Source organism: Aristolochia californica, unplaced genomic scaffold, assembly GCF_029961685.1.
Source record: "Aristolochia californica isolate CCGP_79_NKW_82.1479 unplaced genomic scaffold, dmAriCali1.0.hap1 SCAF_14, whole genome shotgun sequence".
NCBI classification, from domain to species: domain Eukaryota; kingdom Viridiplantae; phylum Streptophyta; class Magnoliopsida; order Piperales; family Aristolochiaceae; genus Aristolochia; species Aristolochia californica.
Genome location: NW_027181815.1, coordinates 9,900,410 through 9,916,120, shown reverse-complemented (window position 1 = coordinate 9,916,120; position 15,711 = coordinate 9,900,410). Strand labels below are relative to the sequence as shown.

The following is a 15,711-nucleotide window of genomic DNA, read 5'->3' as shown; positions in this document are numbered from 1 at the left end:
GTCATTGATTGATTTTTAAATCCAATGAACAAATATATACTTAGCCTAACTTGAAATCAAGAGATGAATCTATCTCATCAAATCAAAGGGCACACACACTTATAAATAAGAGTACGAGCAATTTTTGTTAAAAAACTAAGCCCAAATCTGCTTAAATAAACAAAACCCCAACATTCCAAAAGCTATTTTTTTGCAGATAATGGTTTGGGCTACCCTACTCTCAAGTCTCAATTGTGGTCTCGAGTCACCTATGTTTGCCATATTCAACTGAGGGATGATCTAACACTAAAAGTTATTTGGTGCGAAACATGCGGAACACTATCTCAATTATCCGATCATGATCAACGGCTATTTCATCCGTTCGATCAACGGTATTTTAGCCCATGAAATTTTGACTTAGAAAGCCAATCCCAACCCTGACCCTAATTGTTCTCTCTTCTCCCCCAAGTTTTTTGTATGCAACAAATTTCTCACTCCTATCCCCATTTTTCTCTACCAAACATTTTTCTCTTGATTTTTCTCTCATCTCCCCATATTTCAGTTTGAAAATTAGTTGTAAGCATATGAGTTTCCCATGATAGCTATAAAGAGAGTTCGGTCACTGCTATATCAGCCAAAAAACTCCCATTATTAGGGCTAACCTTTTTTAGAAAATTTTAACTTGGCTTTATGATTTGAAATTTTGATTTTTAGTCAAAACCTCAGTCAAATTACACAAAACACATTTCGAATAATTCAAGTCATGTTATCATAAAGTTTTGTAACTTATCATTTTTTTCTAAAATTTTCATGAAATTCATGTATAATTTTCATGAAACATCCATCTCTACATTGGGCATTCCTTTTTTTCTTCTAATATTATCTCAAAAACATGTATAGACATTCACGAATTTTACGAACTTCTTCCCTTTCAACGATGTACAACTTTTGATATTAAAACTCAATTATGTCCAGTTTATACCTCCTCGGATCTAGCACAACTCCAATGACCAAAATTAAAGAGCAATTCTTCCAATACTTGTACAATTTAGTAAGCATTGCTTTTGCCATCAAAGAAATACTATGATCCATGGACTCACTCTACCTAATTAAAAATAACTTAATATCACTCATTTTTGCAAAAAAAATGTTCAAAGTAAGGTATTTAGTACCTGAGAATAACTCAATGACATCACAAAACACCTCCAATTTAGAACAAATTTCATTCGCCTTTTTCTATTCTTCTTCAATTGGCAATTCCATGTTTAATTTTTCACATTGCCTCAAACTTAAAAATATATTTTTGTATTCCAAAGCCATTGAAGCATTTTATAGGTGGACTTATATCGGGTTTTACAATCCAAAATCAACTTCTTTTTGCAAGAAACTCTCAATTGACGAGTCGTTTCTTCAAAATTTTCAATTCTTTGAAGGCATGCAATCCAATACAAAATCCAATCTCTCAAAACCTCTATTGTTTTTTTTATTTGTCTAAGTCCTTCTTGAACAACTATGTCTAAAATGTGAGCAACACATCGAACATGCAAAAACTCTCTATCAAGTAAAATAGCGTGAGAAAGTTGTTCCCTAAGTAATGGTATACAAGCATCATTAGTAGAATAGTTGTCTATAGTAATATTAGACAACTTGTTTTTTATATTCCATTTCAAAAAAAAAAAAACAAAATCCAATAGACCTTCACATCTTTCGTATGAGGACAAGGGACATAAACAAACCTAATGAAAAAAGTACAAAGGATCTTATCAATGCTAGTATAAACATAAAATAAGATATATAACTTGCAAATAACATAAATAAAAAGTATAGATATAAGTCTAAGACCTACCTAAAGATGCGCTTTTGTAATTTCCAAGAGTCATCAATGTAGTGAGCAGTAATGGCCAAGTAGCCTTTCTTTTGCACTAAAGTCCACATGTCAGTTGTAATGACCACTCTACTACTATATAGCTTATCAAATTCGTTCTGAAGTTTTCTCTTCTCATTGTTGTACATCTTCGAGAGGTCCTTTTTCAAAGTGGTACGAAAAATGGGTTGATACAAAGGGTTCGCCTCATTTATCATATTCCTGAAGTGAACTCTCAACATTATATAATGGATGCTCCTCTAATACAACTCACTTAGTAAGACTAGATCTAAGTCTCTCTTGACCAAACATATGACTTGAAAGACTTGCAGTTCCATTGCTTTGTCGTGTAGAGGATAATAACCATTGCTTAATATCTAGATATTTATTTTTTGGGCACCTCCTCAAATGCCGAAAACAACCAGATGTTCCATTCTTGCTAGGTGCTCTCAATTCAACTTTACAATGATTACATCTAGCCATGTCAATCCCATCTTTTTTGATTTTTTGAAAATTGTTTCACACTACTAAAATAAACCTTTTTATTCCCTCTTTCTTGTGTTTGAGAAGATTCTTGAGCTTGATTAGTACTATCAATGGGTTGAGTAGAATTACCAATGACTTCAATAGCAATGCCCTGATGATTTTCTCTTTCGGTGCCAGTATTTTCTTCACTTACAAATGGCTGATTTTCAGTTGTAGCATGGTCAGCCATAGAGCAATAATTGAAACCACAATCTCCTCAACAACAAGAAACAAATTATGGAAACAAAAACATAATTGCACAAACAATAACAAAACATATAAAGAAAATTGATCAAGATTATTTTATTCTCAGATTTGTAATTATGGTTCATCTCTTTCTCATACATGACCCACATATGCATATAAAACAAACCAAAAAAAGACTATAGTGATGTAATAAATGCAACAAAAAGTAAAAATTTGATTCTAACAAATTTTGTTCGGAGAAATGAAGAAAGTTTCCAACAAGTATCAAATTTGGTTTGGAAAAATGAAGTCAATATCAACAGTTTTAAGAAGTAATTTGGCACAAATTCAGCAAGAATATTGCACAATTTGGCACTGGGCACTCAAGGTTCTCAATAGTAGAAAAAATCATTTTTTTTTTCTCAATATAGGTTATCATAGATAAGAACAAGAAAGGAGAATAAGTTCAAGTGGCCTGGAAGGAGAATAGAGTAAAAAGGTAGACAAAAATGAGAGCGAAGAAGGAAATAGAAGTTCCATAACTAGGGTTGAGTTTGACCCCTAGATACCTTATATACCATTAAGTGAAAATAAAGCACAATTACTTGGATGTCTTGTCCTTAGTTACACAAGAAACAACTGTCTAAAACACGAGAAAGTTTCCTTAGGAAAAGGAATTTAAATAATTAAAATACCTAAATTACCCATAACACAAAATAACTAAAGTACCCTTCCAATTACATAATTTAATAGCTTCATTGTGGTGATGTTGTTAAAGAAAGTCATTGCAATTTGATAGTAAATAAAACGAAATTACATAAAATAAAATGAAAGCAATACCTCTCGGTAATTACATAAACAACCAATATTTAAAAATACCCCTCAGGTGAATTGCATAAATGTAATTGCAATTTAATTGTAACTACAAAAATGTAAGAGGAATTGTAAATAAAACGAAATTACATAAACAACCAACATTTAAAAATACTTCATGGTGGACGGATTCATCGATGTCGGTTAATAGATGATCCGGTATTTTGGTTTATCAGCTAATGCGAGTCCAAAATGGTGACGACAACAGGAAGAACGGATGAGGATGAGGGAAAAAAAGCTTTCGGTTAGGGTTCTAAAAACGTTAGAATGAAAGTTAATTCAAAGATAAAATTTGGGATTTGAGGAGTAAATGACTAGCCACTTAGGAAAGAGTTTTTGCCAACTAATAAATACAAGATTTTTATACTCACTAATGTATGTAGGACTATCCTTAACAATGACAATTGGTGGCTTAGCGGTGGCGGTGGCTACAACTTTCCAGCCGACATAGGACGAAAAGGCCAAATGCAGTCGATGTTGGATAGGAAAGATCGAAGGAGAAAGGGAAATAAGAGGGTAGGGTAAGAACGACGACGATTGCGGCACAACTAGGGAGGGGATGGACAAAGGGAAATCGATCGGAGCCGGCTGGGGAGGGGACAAGCGACAAGTTGGGGAAATTTTGGGTTTCAAAAGGGAAAGACGAAAGCAAGATTTGGAGAAAAAAATTGGGCTTTTTGGAATCCCCTTTTTTTCTTCCAAAAATACCCTTTTAATAAAATTTAATACCTATTTTTAAAGAAAGAAGTTTAGGATTTATTTTTAAAAACATGGTATTAAATTCTGTTAAAAAGTCATTGACTTAAATATTTCTATAAATGCCCCAGATAATATTATTAAATCACATGACTTTGGGATCCCTATGGAACCTGACCCGATGCCCACCCCTAATCTTCACTAAGGGGCTTTGTGGATATGTCACTAGTTGTTTTTTAGTTGGTGCAAACTCTAATTGCACCTCACTTGATTGAAATATCTCTTTTATAAAATGATGCCTACTTTCAATGTATATAATTCCATAGTCTTGAATGAAATTTTTACTTAAAGTTATCACGCTGGATTGGGATATTTTCCAAAGTCACTTTATATTCTTGAAGTTATTGTCTCATCCAAAGGGCTTGAGCACAACAATTTTGGGTGGAGGTGTACTTAGCCTTTCTAATAGAAAGGTCCTGTTTTATGGTAAACCAAGAATCCGAATTTTCGAATCAATCTTGAACTCATCAAAATTGGCATTAGTATAGCCAATAAAGCCGAAGCTGGAATGGCTTGAATAAAAAACACCAAAGTTGGGGGTGTCTAGAAGGTATCCAAAAATTCTTTTCAAAGCAACTAAGTAGGAATCTTTAGAATTTGATTGAAATCTAGACTGTTTTGACTTGCAATGAAGAACAAGTTCATCCAAGATGCTCATCATGCTCATTTCTTGTACCAAGAACGAAGTGCCTATTTGAAACCATTAGTGCCTAGTGAAATTTACACACATGGTTTGATATGTTTTCATGCTCAAACAGGGTGGTTCCTCAATATAAACTCTCCTATGTGAACCCATTTACCACCTGAAATAATCTAAAACCTTCATGTAGCAACTGGAGTAAAATTTCATCCAAATCTAACCTCTTACAACCAACCTTAACTTGTTAAGAACGTTACTCATTGATCTATAGTCCATAAATAAGGGGAAATACTTACCGAAGTTTCGATCAATTCATTCCATAACATAATCCTGCAACGATGTCAAAAGCATTTAGCACATCAGTGGGATCTGTCCTTACAAAGCTTTCAGTAGTCGTACAAAGACTCGGTTTTACTTCCACAAGGTACTCACGTAGCTCGGTAGAACTGTACAAGATGAATTGTAGGGCAACACTTGCAACTGTGATTCATACACCTCCGCGGTCAGCACAGCATCCCGTGTGAGAATCCAGAGTTACAAACTCTTCTAATTATATATGTGGTGACCACCGTCTTATGTAACCATATTATAAGAGATTCTCAAATATCAACAACAAAGTTAAAATGACCCAAAAAGGCCACCGGATCCTACAGAAGCTTGAGCATTTTCAGACGTTCTTCATGCTCTGGATCCAACTTCGGTGGTGTATAGCACCCATGTAGATCCTCTACCACATACTCCTACAGACGCAAAAACCTCAACAAGGTGAGTCAGTAAAGACAATCAAACGTGAACACAGAATACAATAGAGCGCGTCTCAGCAAAGGGGTAGTACAACTCTGTACGAATATGATACTTCGGAAGCATGGAAAACTTACTTTAGTGAGCTCCCTTTTGGTCAGTATGTGGTAGTGCCTCTGCCAGATCCTCTGGATAGCCATGGTAGCGGCAAGGAAACCATAGGCAATCCCAAGAATGGCAAAAATGATGACAAATACTATGACCAGAGCAAAGCATGCCTCCATGGACGCTGGAAAGCAATCCAAGATGCCCCAGCCGTAGCAACAGTTTCGGCATCCAGTCATACAAGGATCATTGTTGTTTAGAGCGGAACAGTGGAGTATTAACCCGAAAAATCCCAGAAGAACAAAGAAGACAAGTACACCTGCATCAAGAATTTGCAAATGTCAGAAAAGTCTGGACAGTCATACTGGAAGTAGCCAGCAAACATAGTAAAGATAAAGAAGAAGTTAGTACTTGAACCGTAGCATTCTCAAGACAAATATATAGATATAATTAGTTTGACATCATATGCTATTTCTGGAAAGGAAGGCAAAAAGAAGATAAAATAACAGTCCTATATAGTTATGTCTGCTCCCAAGAATAAGACCATCCATATAGCTAGAATTAATAATTGTATGAGATAACACAGCTTCATGAAGATGCAAGACATCAGTTTGGCCAGCCAGACCATCAAGTAGACTGTTGCAACGGAGAGGTACTTTTATGAAGGTGAGTGTTGAATGGACAAAAATCTTATCATGTGATAAATTAAGTTACTCGCATCAATACCAAATGTTTGGAGTCGGATACCCTACTTAGACGTTCAGGATGCTCTGAACGCAGAACTGATGTGGGAATTACCCATTAATATCCTCTCTCCTATCCGAGTCCAATAGAAAAGATACGCATGGGCTTGACACCTGAAACACCATGGATTGAGATACAGATACTTTCACCCAAGCACAAGATTGGCAATCAAACACCATAATTGATTAGCCTTTTTTTTTTTTTTTTGAATGACAAGGAGTTGCCAATGTTAGCAGACTTATTTCCAACTATTATTGAAAGCGAAACCTATTTCCCACTAATAAATTTAGAATATTCGAAACCCATTGCGGATGTGATACTTTTACCCACTAACATGATGGATATGAGCAAAATAAGAGAATTAGGAATGAACTAACTAGAGAATTCTTATGGGTAGCACCAATGAATAAGAAAATAAAAGTGTGACATGTAAAATGGTCTGGACATGCTTGACAAAGATGTGGAGCACATAGATAATACTTTTACTGAAAGAGAGGACAACATGGCCATGGCACATAAAACAAAAAACAAAACAAGCACGTGTGAGACTTCCCCATGAACATGATGGATGCAAGCAACGCAAGGGAAGAAATTAACAGAACACACTTAAAGAGGGACTTCAATAGGTGAGAAAATAAGAGGCTGGCATCTAACATTTAAACATGTTGACAAAAGACTATACAGTGTAATACTGAGGCTTTATTGTTATTGAAAAATAAGTGATTTGGGGAGAAAATAGAAGAGAAAATAGATTTCTTGAAGAGAGGCAGCTTTGCTGCCTTGGAATCCGAGCTTGAAAGGCCCTTCCTGCTTCTTTATAATCAGGGTTTAAGTGAAAATTTACAATAGGACAAAAATGCCCCTCAACACTCAAAATTACTTATCTCCTAAAATACATGTCTAAATTGAATGAAAATTTAACTAGAGATAAAATAAGACATTCTCTATCTAATAGCCATACTATAAGAGAAAAATGTAATATTGAAAATCTAAGAAATAACCAAAATACCCCCGAACTTGTATTTTAACACTCCCCCTCAAGCTAGATAGTAGATATCAAACAATCCCAGCTTGTCACTAAAGGATACATGTTCACGTCTCCCCAAAGGCTTGGTATATATATCTCCCAACTGGTCTGAAGACTTTACATAAGGAGTTACCACCTTCCCCTACATAATTGCAACTCTAATGAAGTGGCAATCAACCTCTATATGTTTCGTCCTCTCATGGAAGGGTTGCTGGCAATAAAAATAGATGCATGTTTCTCACAATTCATAACCATAGGGTCAGGTAACATAAAACCAAACTCAAGAAGCATAGACTTAATCCACATAAGCTCACTAACTGTATGAGCCATTGCTCGATACTCGGCCTCTACACTGGACCTAGCCAAAACTGTTTGTTTCTTACTTTTCCAACTTATCAGGTTGCCTCCAACAAAACAACAGTAGCCTGATGTAGAATGTCTATCCATCTTACACCCAGCATAATCGGCATCAGAATACCCAAGTACATCAATTTTCCCATTATGAGTATACAGAAGACCTTTTCCAGGTGCACCCTTCAAGTACTTCAAAATCCTCTGAGCAGCTTCTAAATGAACCTTTCGAGGATTTTCCATGAACTGGCTTACAACTCCCACAACAAATGAAATATCCGGCATGGTAACTGTAGCATAGATTAGTTTACCTACTAACCGTCGGTATGGAGTTTTATCCTTGAGTGTAGGACCCTGGGTGTCATGTAGATTACGATTAACTTCCATGGGGGTGTCTATAGGTTTAACACCTAATAAACCATACTCTTGTAACATATCCAATATATATTTACTCTGAGAAAGAACAATACCTCGCTTGCTACGAGTAACTTCAACGCCAAGGAAGTACTTCAGAGAGCCCAAATATTTTGTTTGAAAATGTGTGACCAGATATTGTTTAACTTCTGTAATACCATCACCAGATAACCAAATGTCATCTACATAGACAACCAAAACCACCATACCAGTCTTCCTTTTAAGTATGAACATAGAATGATCACAATGACTCCTATAGAACCCAAATTGTAGTACCACATCACTAAACTTTTCAAACCAGGCCTGTTTAAGTCCATAAATAGCCTTTTGCAGCTTACATACCTTTTCTGTCTCCCCCTGAGCAACATACCCAGGAGGTTGCTCCATATACACTTCCTCATGTAGATCACCATATAAAAAGGCATTCTTCACATTGAGTTGAAGGAGAGGCCAACCCTTATTAACAACCACAGATATTAAGATACGTACCAAGTAAGACGGGCCACAGGAGAGCATGTCTCAAAGAAATCAACTCCAAAAGTCTACGTATACCCTTTAGCTATCAACCGAGCTTTGTACCGTTCAATAGAGCCATCAACATTATATTTGATAGTATAAACCCAACGACACTCCACAATAGCTGCTCCTGCAGGTGGATCACATAGATTCCATGTTCCCCGAGACACCAAAACACTCATCTCATCATCCATAGCTTGTTTCCATTCTGGAGAGCACAAGGCTTCCTGCATTGAACGAGGTATATGGGAAGTAGACAATAACATAGCAAAGGACTTGAAGGATGGGGACAAAAAATCAAGTGACACATATGTGGATATCGGATGAGAAGTACAAGACCATTTACCTTTTCGTAGACTAATAGGCAGGTCCAAATCAGAGACAACAGAATCTGCAGGCAATGAGGAAGCTGGTGGATCATGAGGAGAGAGCTCTGTAGAGGTAACTGCTGGAGGCATTGCAGGAGTACAAGAACAACGACTGTAAACACAAAGAGGCAATGAAGAATGCGATGACGTTGGTACATCCAAAACTACAATAGGAACATGACGATTTGAAGGAGATTCAGGTGATACAGGAAGCTCAATAGATGATGAAAAATATGGAGTATGTTCAAAAAAAGGTCACATCGACTGACACATATTTTTTTCGTCGAACAGGAACATAACATTTGTACCCTTTTTGTTGACAAGAATATCCCAAAAAAACACATTTGACAGACCAAGGTGATAACTTATTGACCGAAGTACAAGCATATGAACAAAACAGGTACATCCAAAAAATACGAGGAACCACACCAAACAATTTACAATTGGGTTTTAAAACCCGAAGTGGAAAACAATTGAGTGCATACGATTAACCAAGTAGCACGCAGTTAAAACTGTATCTCCCCAAAAAGATTTAGGAACATTCATATGCAATAATAGTGTCCTTGTAGCCTCAAGGAGATGTCTATTTTTACGTTCAACCACCCCATTTTGTTGTGGCGTATAAGGGCAGGATGTTTGATGGGTAATAGAGCCCAATTATTGGTTAATGAGGATGTGACCACTCTTGAGCAAGCTTTTAACAAAGTTCTTCGAGCTGAAAGTGCAGTTGTAAATAAGAATGAGTCAGGTGGAGTCCTCTCAGAAACAGCTGCTCTTAACCTTCAATCTTCTACTGGTAAACCCAACGGTTAGTTTCATGGTAGTAATAATAGAGGTAGAGGTCGCTCTTACACAACCCGTGGTCGTGGTCGAAATGATCGGGGGGATCGAAAATGTGTTTATTGTGGTAAGACTAATCATATTTCTGAGAAATGCTGGGACAAATTTGGTAAACCTATCTGGGCCAAATCTATAGTCACAGATAAGGACGCCTCCTCACACAATGGATCGTATGAGGAAATTCAACAGTTATTACAGCGACTGGGTTAACTGACTGCTTCATCTACTACTTCTCAGACTACCGAGACTCCTCCTTTTTCCTCATTGCCTGCAGATCCTATTGTCTCTGATTTGGACTTGTCTATTAGTCTACAAAAAGGTAAACGGTTTTGTATTTCTCATCCGATATCCAAATATGTGTCACTTGATTTTTTATCCCCATCCTTCAAGTCCTTTGCAATGTCATTGTCTACTTCCCATATACCTCGTTCAGTGCAGGAAGCCTTGTGCTTTCCAGAATGGAAACAAACTATGGATGATGAGATGAGTGCTTTGGTGTCTCGGGAAACATGGAATCTATGTGATCCACCTGCAAGAGCAGCTATTGTGGGGTGTCGTTGGGTTTATACTATCAAATATAATGCTGATGGCTCTATTGAACGGTACAAAGCTCGGCTGGTATCGAAAGGGTATACATAAAATTTTGGAGTTGATGTCTTTGAGACATTCTTTCCTATGGCCCGACTTACTTTAATACGTATCTTAATATCCGTGGCTGTAAATAAGGGTTGGCCTCTCTTTCAACTCGATGTGAAGAATTTACAACAACAAAAGAAAGGATTCATGACAATGGTAAAAGAACCATGTGTGCCAACTTTTAAAAGTGAGAATAGGGGTGGATTTTCTCCACAAAAAAGAAAAATGACAGTCCCTTTTGTTAAACATATTGTTCCAACACATAAAAACAAATAACACAGACTAACGCTTTATCGCATAAAAGGGGGTTAGCATGCTTTCCTTTCACAGCCAAATTAAAACTCAAAAGCTGCTACAAATGCTTGCTATCTGGTGTTCACATGATTTAGTTCAGCATTCTAACTAGCAGATTTTTAGGCCAGTTTATGTGCAGACATATGGCTCTATGTGCAGGCTGAGTTATACATACTACTTGATAAGACATCAGGAAAACTAAAAAGTGCAAAAGCAAACTATGGAAACTTTACAATAAATTCATAAAAATCATAAACACATAATTGACAGCAAAGAAAAACAGCAGCATACCTAAACAGTAGTAAAAGGGAATAGGATGCTTCGACAAGATACGGTCCCAACCATCACTGAAGGAATTTCTGAAGTTCCCATTTTTATCCATCAAATATGCAAATCCGCCCATTGCAGCAATTGCCTAAAATAGATAACTATCAGATAATACAGTCACACAGTAATTCCATTAAAGATCAGAGTGACCACAAAAGAATGAAGAAAAGCAGGAAAGAATAAGCAATGATACAAGTTCAGATCTGCACAAGGATACAAAACTGAAAAAAGAATCAGAGCTAAACTTTTTTATGAAGTCAAATTTATGAAAAGAGGAGACAATCAAATCATTCTTACAGTTTGAATAGCCAGGAATACAAGGAGAACATCTCTGGCAACGAAAAGTCTAAATTTTATTTTACGCCACGAGTAGTCTTCCAAGAACTCTACACGAAGATGAAATTGTGCTTTACACGTAGTGCAATGAGAAAAAGCAAAGCCTTCCTGTAAATAAGAGAAATCCATCAAATTAGCAGGTTATTACAGAGTAGTTGAAGGATAAATACACTTTCAGATTGGCATTACTTTTACCAGCCTGGTACTAAAATGTATTTAGGAATTGAAGAACAGGGGCTACCTTCACAGACCGCCAGTGATCAAGGCATGAACGATGAACAAATTGCTGGGTACCTTTGCACATACAAGGTGATATCAATTCTTCACCTACAACAAAAGATTTTGATACTTAAAACTATTGTAACCTAAAAATACTCCCATATTGCACACAAGAATTTTTTTTTCAGGTTCAAAAAAACAAGATATTATCATATTCATACATAAGATTCATGTGGTGATTGTGAATCATTAAATTTCAGAGCACCCAAAAGCTTATACTCAGAAGCATAACCAGTGCAGTATAGGATGCCAATATTATGAATTGATGAAGTTGACAAAACTGAAACTTTCTTTGGGCTTATCTTGTTGAATTTATGCAGCTGACAGCAGTTAAGAGGTCAAACCGACAAGCGAATGAAAGTTTTCTTCCAGAGTTCTTATTGAGTTGTGTTGCATTATTATTAAGATTGGCCGCATAGAGTGATAATATCCAGAAACACATAATATTGAATTCCAGTTTGCAATTGAGGGGAAAAATTGAATGTTAAGCAAACCACTACAAAAAGTGTGAATCAGTAGAATTTTCTCATTTGATTCACCATGATCCATCACTAGCTTCAAGTAATCTTATTCCATGCTCTTCCTCAAACAAACAAATTGCCCAAAAACTCCACTGAAAATCCAACAATCTATAAGTCAGTGTTTCATTATCTCACATGATCTCCATTTTCGAACCTTTCTGCATACAACAACAAGCAGAGATAATGAAACACCTCATTGGTGGTAGTGGATTAGGCTCTTCTTTATTTGTTTCTTTAACCAAGCAGGTGCTGTGCCTTTTCACTTCTCATTTGTTTTTGCCAGGCACATATATTTGTTTCATAAAAGGTTCAAAAACTGATCATCACCGGCCCTAACCATTCTTCATTTCTCATCCTTCTTCATTGATTTTATTCTCCTGTTAGAGCTTGGGATACGTCAGATAGACTTGAGAATGTCCAAGTTGACTGAACTGAATAGACAATAAAGCAACTCTTTCTTCACCACTTCTATCTGTGTCGTTTAACAATTCTTGGACAATCAATTGAGATTGAGGAGATTCATCCACCAGCATGCATTTGATCAAGTCTCTGTAGAACACGCCCAGACTATCTCAAACTCTCTTTTGCCACTTTAAAGTCTTTCTTTAGTCCTTCACTTTTAATTTCTCTTTTGTAATTTTGCTACATATCCATCTTAACATTCTCATATTTAACAGCCTCACCAACAGTCAATGCAGCTTGTTCACTGCCAACAAACCAGTGCATTAAAGATAATTGGTTTAGCTATCTTGTAAAACTTCGCATTCATTCCTACCTGCATGTACGGATATAGAATGCAAGTTTCCACTTCAGTCATCTAGCTATCAACTATGAGATATATCCTACTTAATCTCCCTTTCTCTTTTGAAGAGGTTGAACCTCGGTATTAAAAGAAGTCGATTTGGGGTATAAGGTGGCCCTCAAGCGTTTTCATAATTGATCCAAAAAAGACAAAATTCAGATATTTGGTCTTAGATCCACTAGCTTAGAAATATTTAGTTCTTAAGATTCAATTTTCCTACTCAAAATAATCATTTAATGAGGACAGACAAACAAGCATCACGATAAAAACATTTTCTTGTATGCCAAAAGTTTGATTCCAAGATATATCTATAATGAGCTCCAAACCTTTCAAGTGGGCCTGGAAGAAAGGACAACATTACCTGGTTCGGCATCATATTCCAGGCATATACGGCAGCACATGGCGGAGGCAGCTTCAATCTCTTCATCTCTTATTTCTGTGCGAGATGACTCCGCCCGGTTCTGAAGGAGAGGATCGGAGTCGGCTGGATTTACCTCTCCCGACATCTCCAGCTGCACTTCGTGTTTCATTGAAGAAAGCTAACTGGCTAACCAAGGCAAACTGCTCTAGAAATCTAATAAGATCCAAAATGAGTGACCAATCGAAATACAACCCCTAACAAAAAAAAAAAAAAAAAAAAAATGAATATAGGGAAGTCATAAAATAGAATTTTAAAAGCCTAAAAAGTCAAATATCCGAGTAAACGGAGAAAGAGAAGACCAGAAGAACCAAGAAGAATCACGTCCGAAAGCCCAGCAGAACCGCGAGGTACATGAGGTGCCAATATTGGGAAAATGCACAATACATAATCGCAAATACAATTAAAACATAAGCAGACGAGACGAAATCATGGAACATCAACTATGTCGGAATTACTTGCTTTCAATGCAACTCCTGCGGTGAAAAATTGGATAAGAGGAAGAAAACGGGATCTATTCCGAATGGAAAAAGAAAAAAAGAAATGCAAAATTAAAGAGAGGAAATCAGAGGAAGTACCAGAGAAGAAAGATAATCTCCTTTTCAGCAGACAAGAAAGACGGCAGAGGACTTCCTCAACACGGGTCTGAGTCTCGACTCTCAGAGTTGATGAGACTAAATAAAATCTCGCGGAAATCTCAAAATCGCAAATAAATGACTTTATCCTTTTGGGAAGTCCAAGAGCGTCTTTTGTGAAATGAAAAGGTTCACATATCCTTCCTTTATGAAATTACGATATTATACAAGATTTAACAATTTAATTGAAATTAATTAAATATTTAAGTAGTACTAAGAAAATATAATTATTTTATTTTATTTAAATAAATTCATTAATGTAAATAAAGTGAAGTAGATTATGCATTTTATTAAAATATTAGTCATTGTAGTTATCATGTTACTTAATAAAGAAAATATTGTTAATAATCATTTTATCAAATATTTATTATTTATTCAACTATCTTAAAATTAATATATATATATAATAATAATAATAATAATAAGTTAAATATTTTAATCATAAATAATTATATAGTTTATAAACTAAACTTAAATTTAGTATTATTTAATTATATTGATTTAAATAGTGGATTTATTTAATCACAGTTAAATTTATTATTATTTAATTATATTGATTTAAATAGTTGAATTAAAGTCGATATCATTATGGGGTGGGTAGGGTTCTAGGTTAAAATAGGGTTGAAAAATCAACTAAGTTATAGGGTAGGTAAAAAATAGAGTTGCAAGGTGGGGTTGAAAAACCAATCCCCTTCAATAGGTGGTGACAAGGTTATTGGGTGGAGTTGAAAGACGATAATAGGGTTGAATAATTAACCCCCGTTGTGGGACATGATGAGATGAGGTGGTGACAAAGTTTCATTGTTGGGTTGCAAAGGGGTATTTAGTTCTTAAAACCCACATTGAACCTACCCCATTACCATCCTCCACCCCTTGCCCCTCACTCTATTCAAGTCTATCACTGAGACAGTTTTATCGTATAAAAATTTGTACTATAAAATTTTTTAGTGATAGTTTTGTTTTTTATATATATATGTGTGTGTGTGTGTTAGGAATTAAATGCTTTAATTCAAAACTAACGAGAACAATAATAATAATCGTAAAAGAAAGAAAAAGTAAGCACGAGAACAAACAACAAAATTTATACAGGTTCACCTCAAGGTGAAACTACGTTACGTCTTTCGTAGCTACAGTAATCCATTATGAAGATAAAATAGTTTATAAGAGAAATCACTCACACTTACATGTGTTTTTCTCTAACCTTTCGGGCTACAACTTATGATGATCCTCCAATGATGATAAAAAACTAATAATGGCGCCCCTAAATATAAAGAGAAAATTAGGGCAACTGCATTACAAGTGTGAAATCTCCAAACTACCATTAATGAAACATCAATCAATATATTGTGGATCTTGTGGGGGACCCCCGCCCCCACACCCCTGGAGTGTTAATTAGGCTCTTCAACTTTATATATATATATATATATATAAGAAAATACATTTACTTAATGGTTTTTGTTAAATTTTAGAGGGCCATATTTACAATTTACGTGGCCCCTTAACCCCCCGTTTCCTTTACGTGGTGAATGCCTCT

General features: G+C 35.8%; 1 protein-coding gene across 4 annotated transcripts; it reads right to left on the bottom strand.

Annotated features, from left to right (window-relative positions):
* Positions 1–4,943: 4,943 nt before the first annotated feature.
* Positions 4,944–14,216, bottom strand: LOC137949982 (uncharacterized). 4 transcript variants are annotated; one of them, XM_068796286.1, is made up of 8 exons: positions 14,121–14,213; positions 13,845–14,018; positions 13,486–13,739; positions 11,764–11,816; positions 11,484–11,630; positions 11,151–11,274; positions 5,702–5,988; positions 4,944–5,563 (listed from the first exon to the last, which is right to left on the bottom strand). In XM_068796286.1, the coding sequence occupies exons 3-8, from the start codon at positions 13,652–13,654 to the stop codon at positions 5,471–5,473; spliced, it is 873 nt and encodes a 290-aa protein (XP_068652387.1). In that variant the 5' UTR covers positions 13,655–13,739; positions 13,845–14,018; positions 14,121–14,213; the 3' UTR covers positions 4,944–5,470. The 4 variants fall into 4 exon arrangements, with proteins under 4 accessions (XP_068652387.1, XP_068652384.1, XP_068652385.1 ...); XM_068796283.1 differs by having other exon boundaries at positions 4,945–5,563; positions 11,764–11,849; XM_068796284.1 differs by lacking the exon at positions 13,845–14,018 and having other exon boundaries at positions 4,945–5,563; positions 11,764–11,849; positions 14,121–14,216.
* Between the last annotated feature and the right edge of the window lie 1,495 nt (positions 14,217–15,711).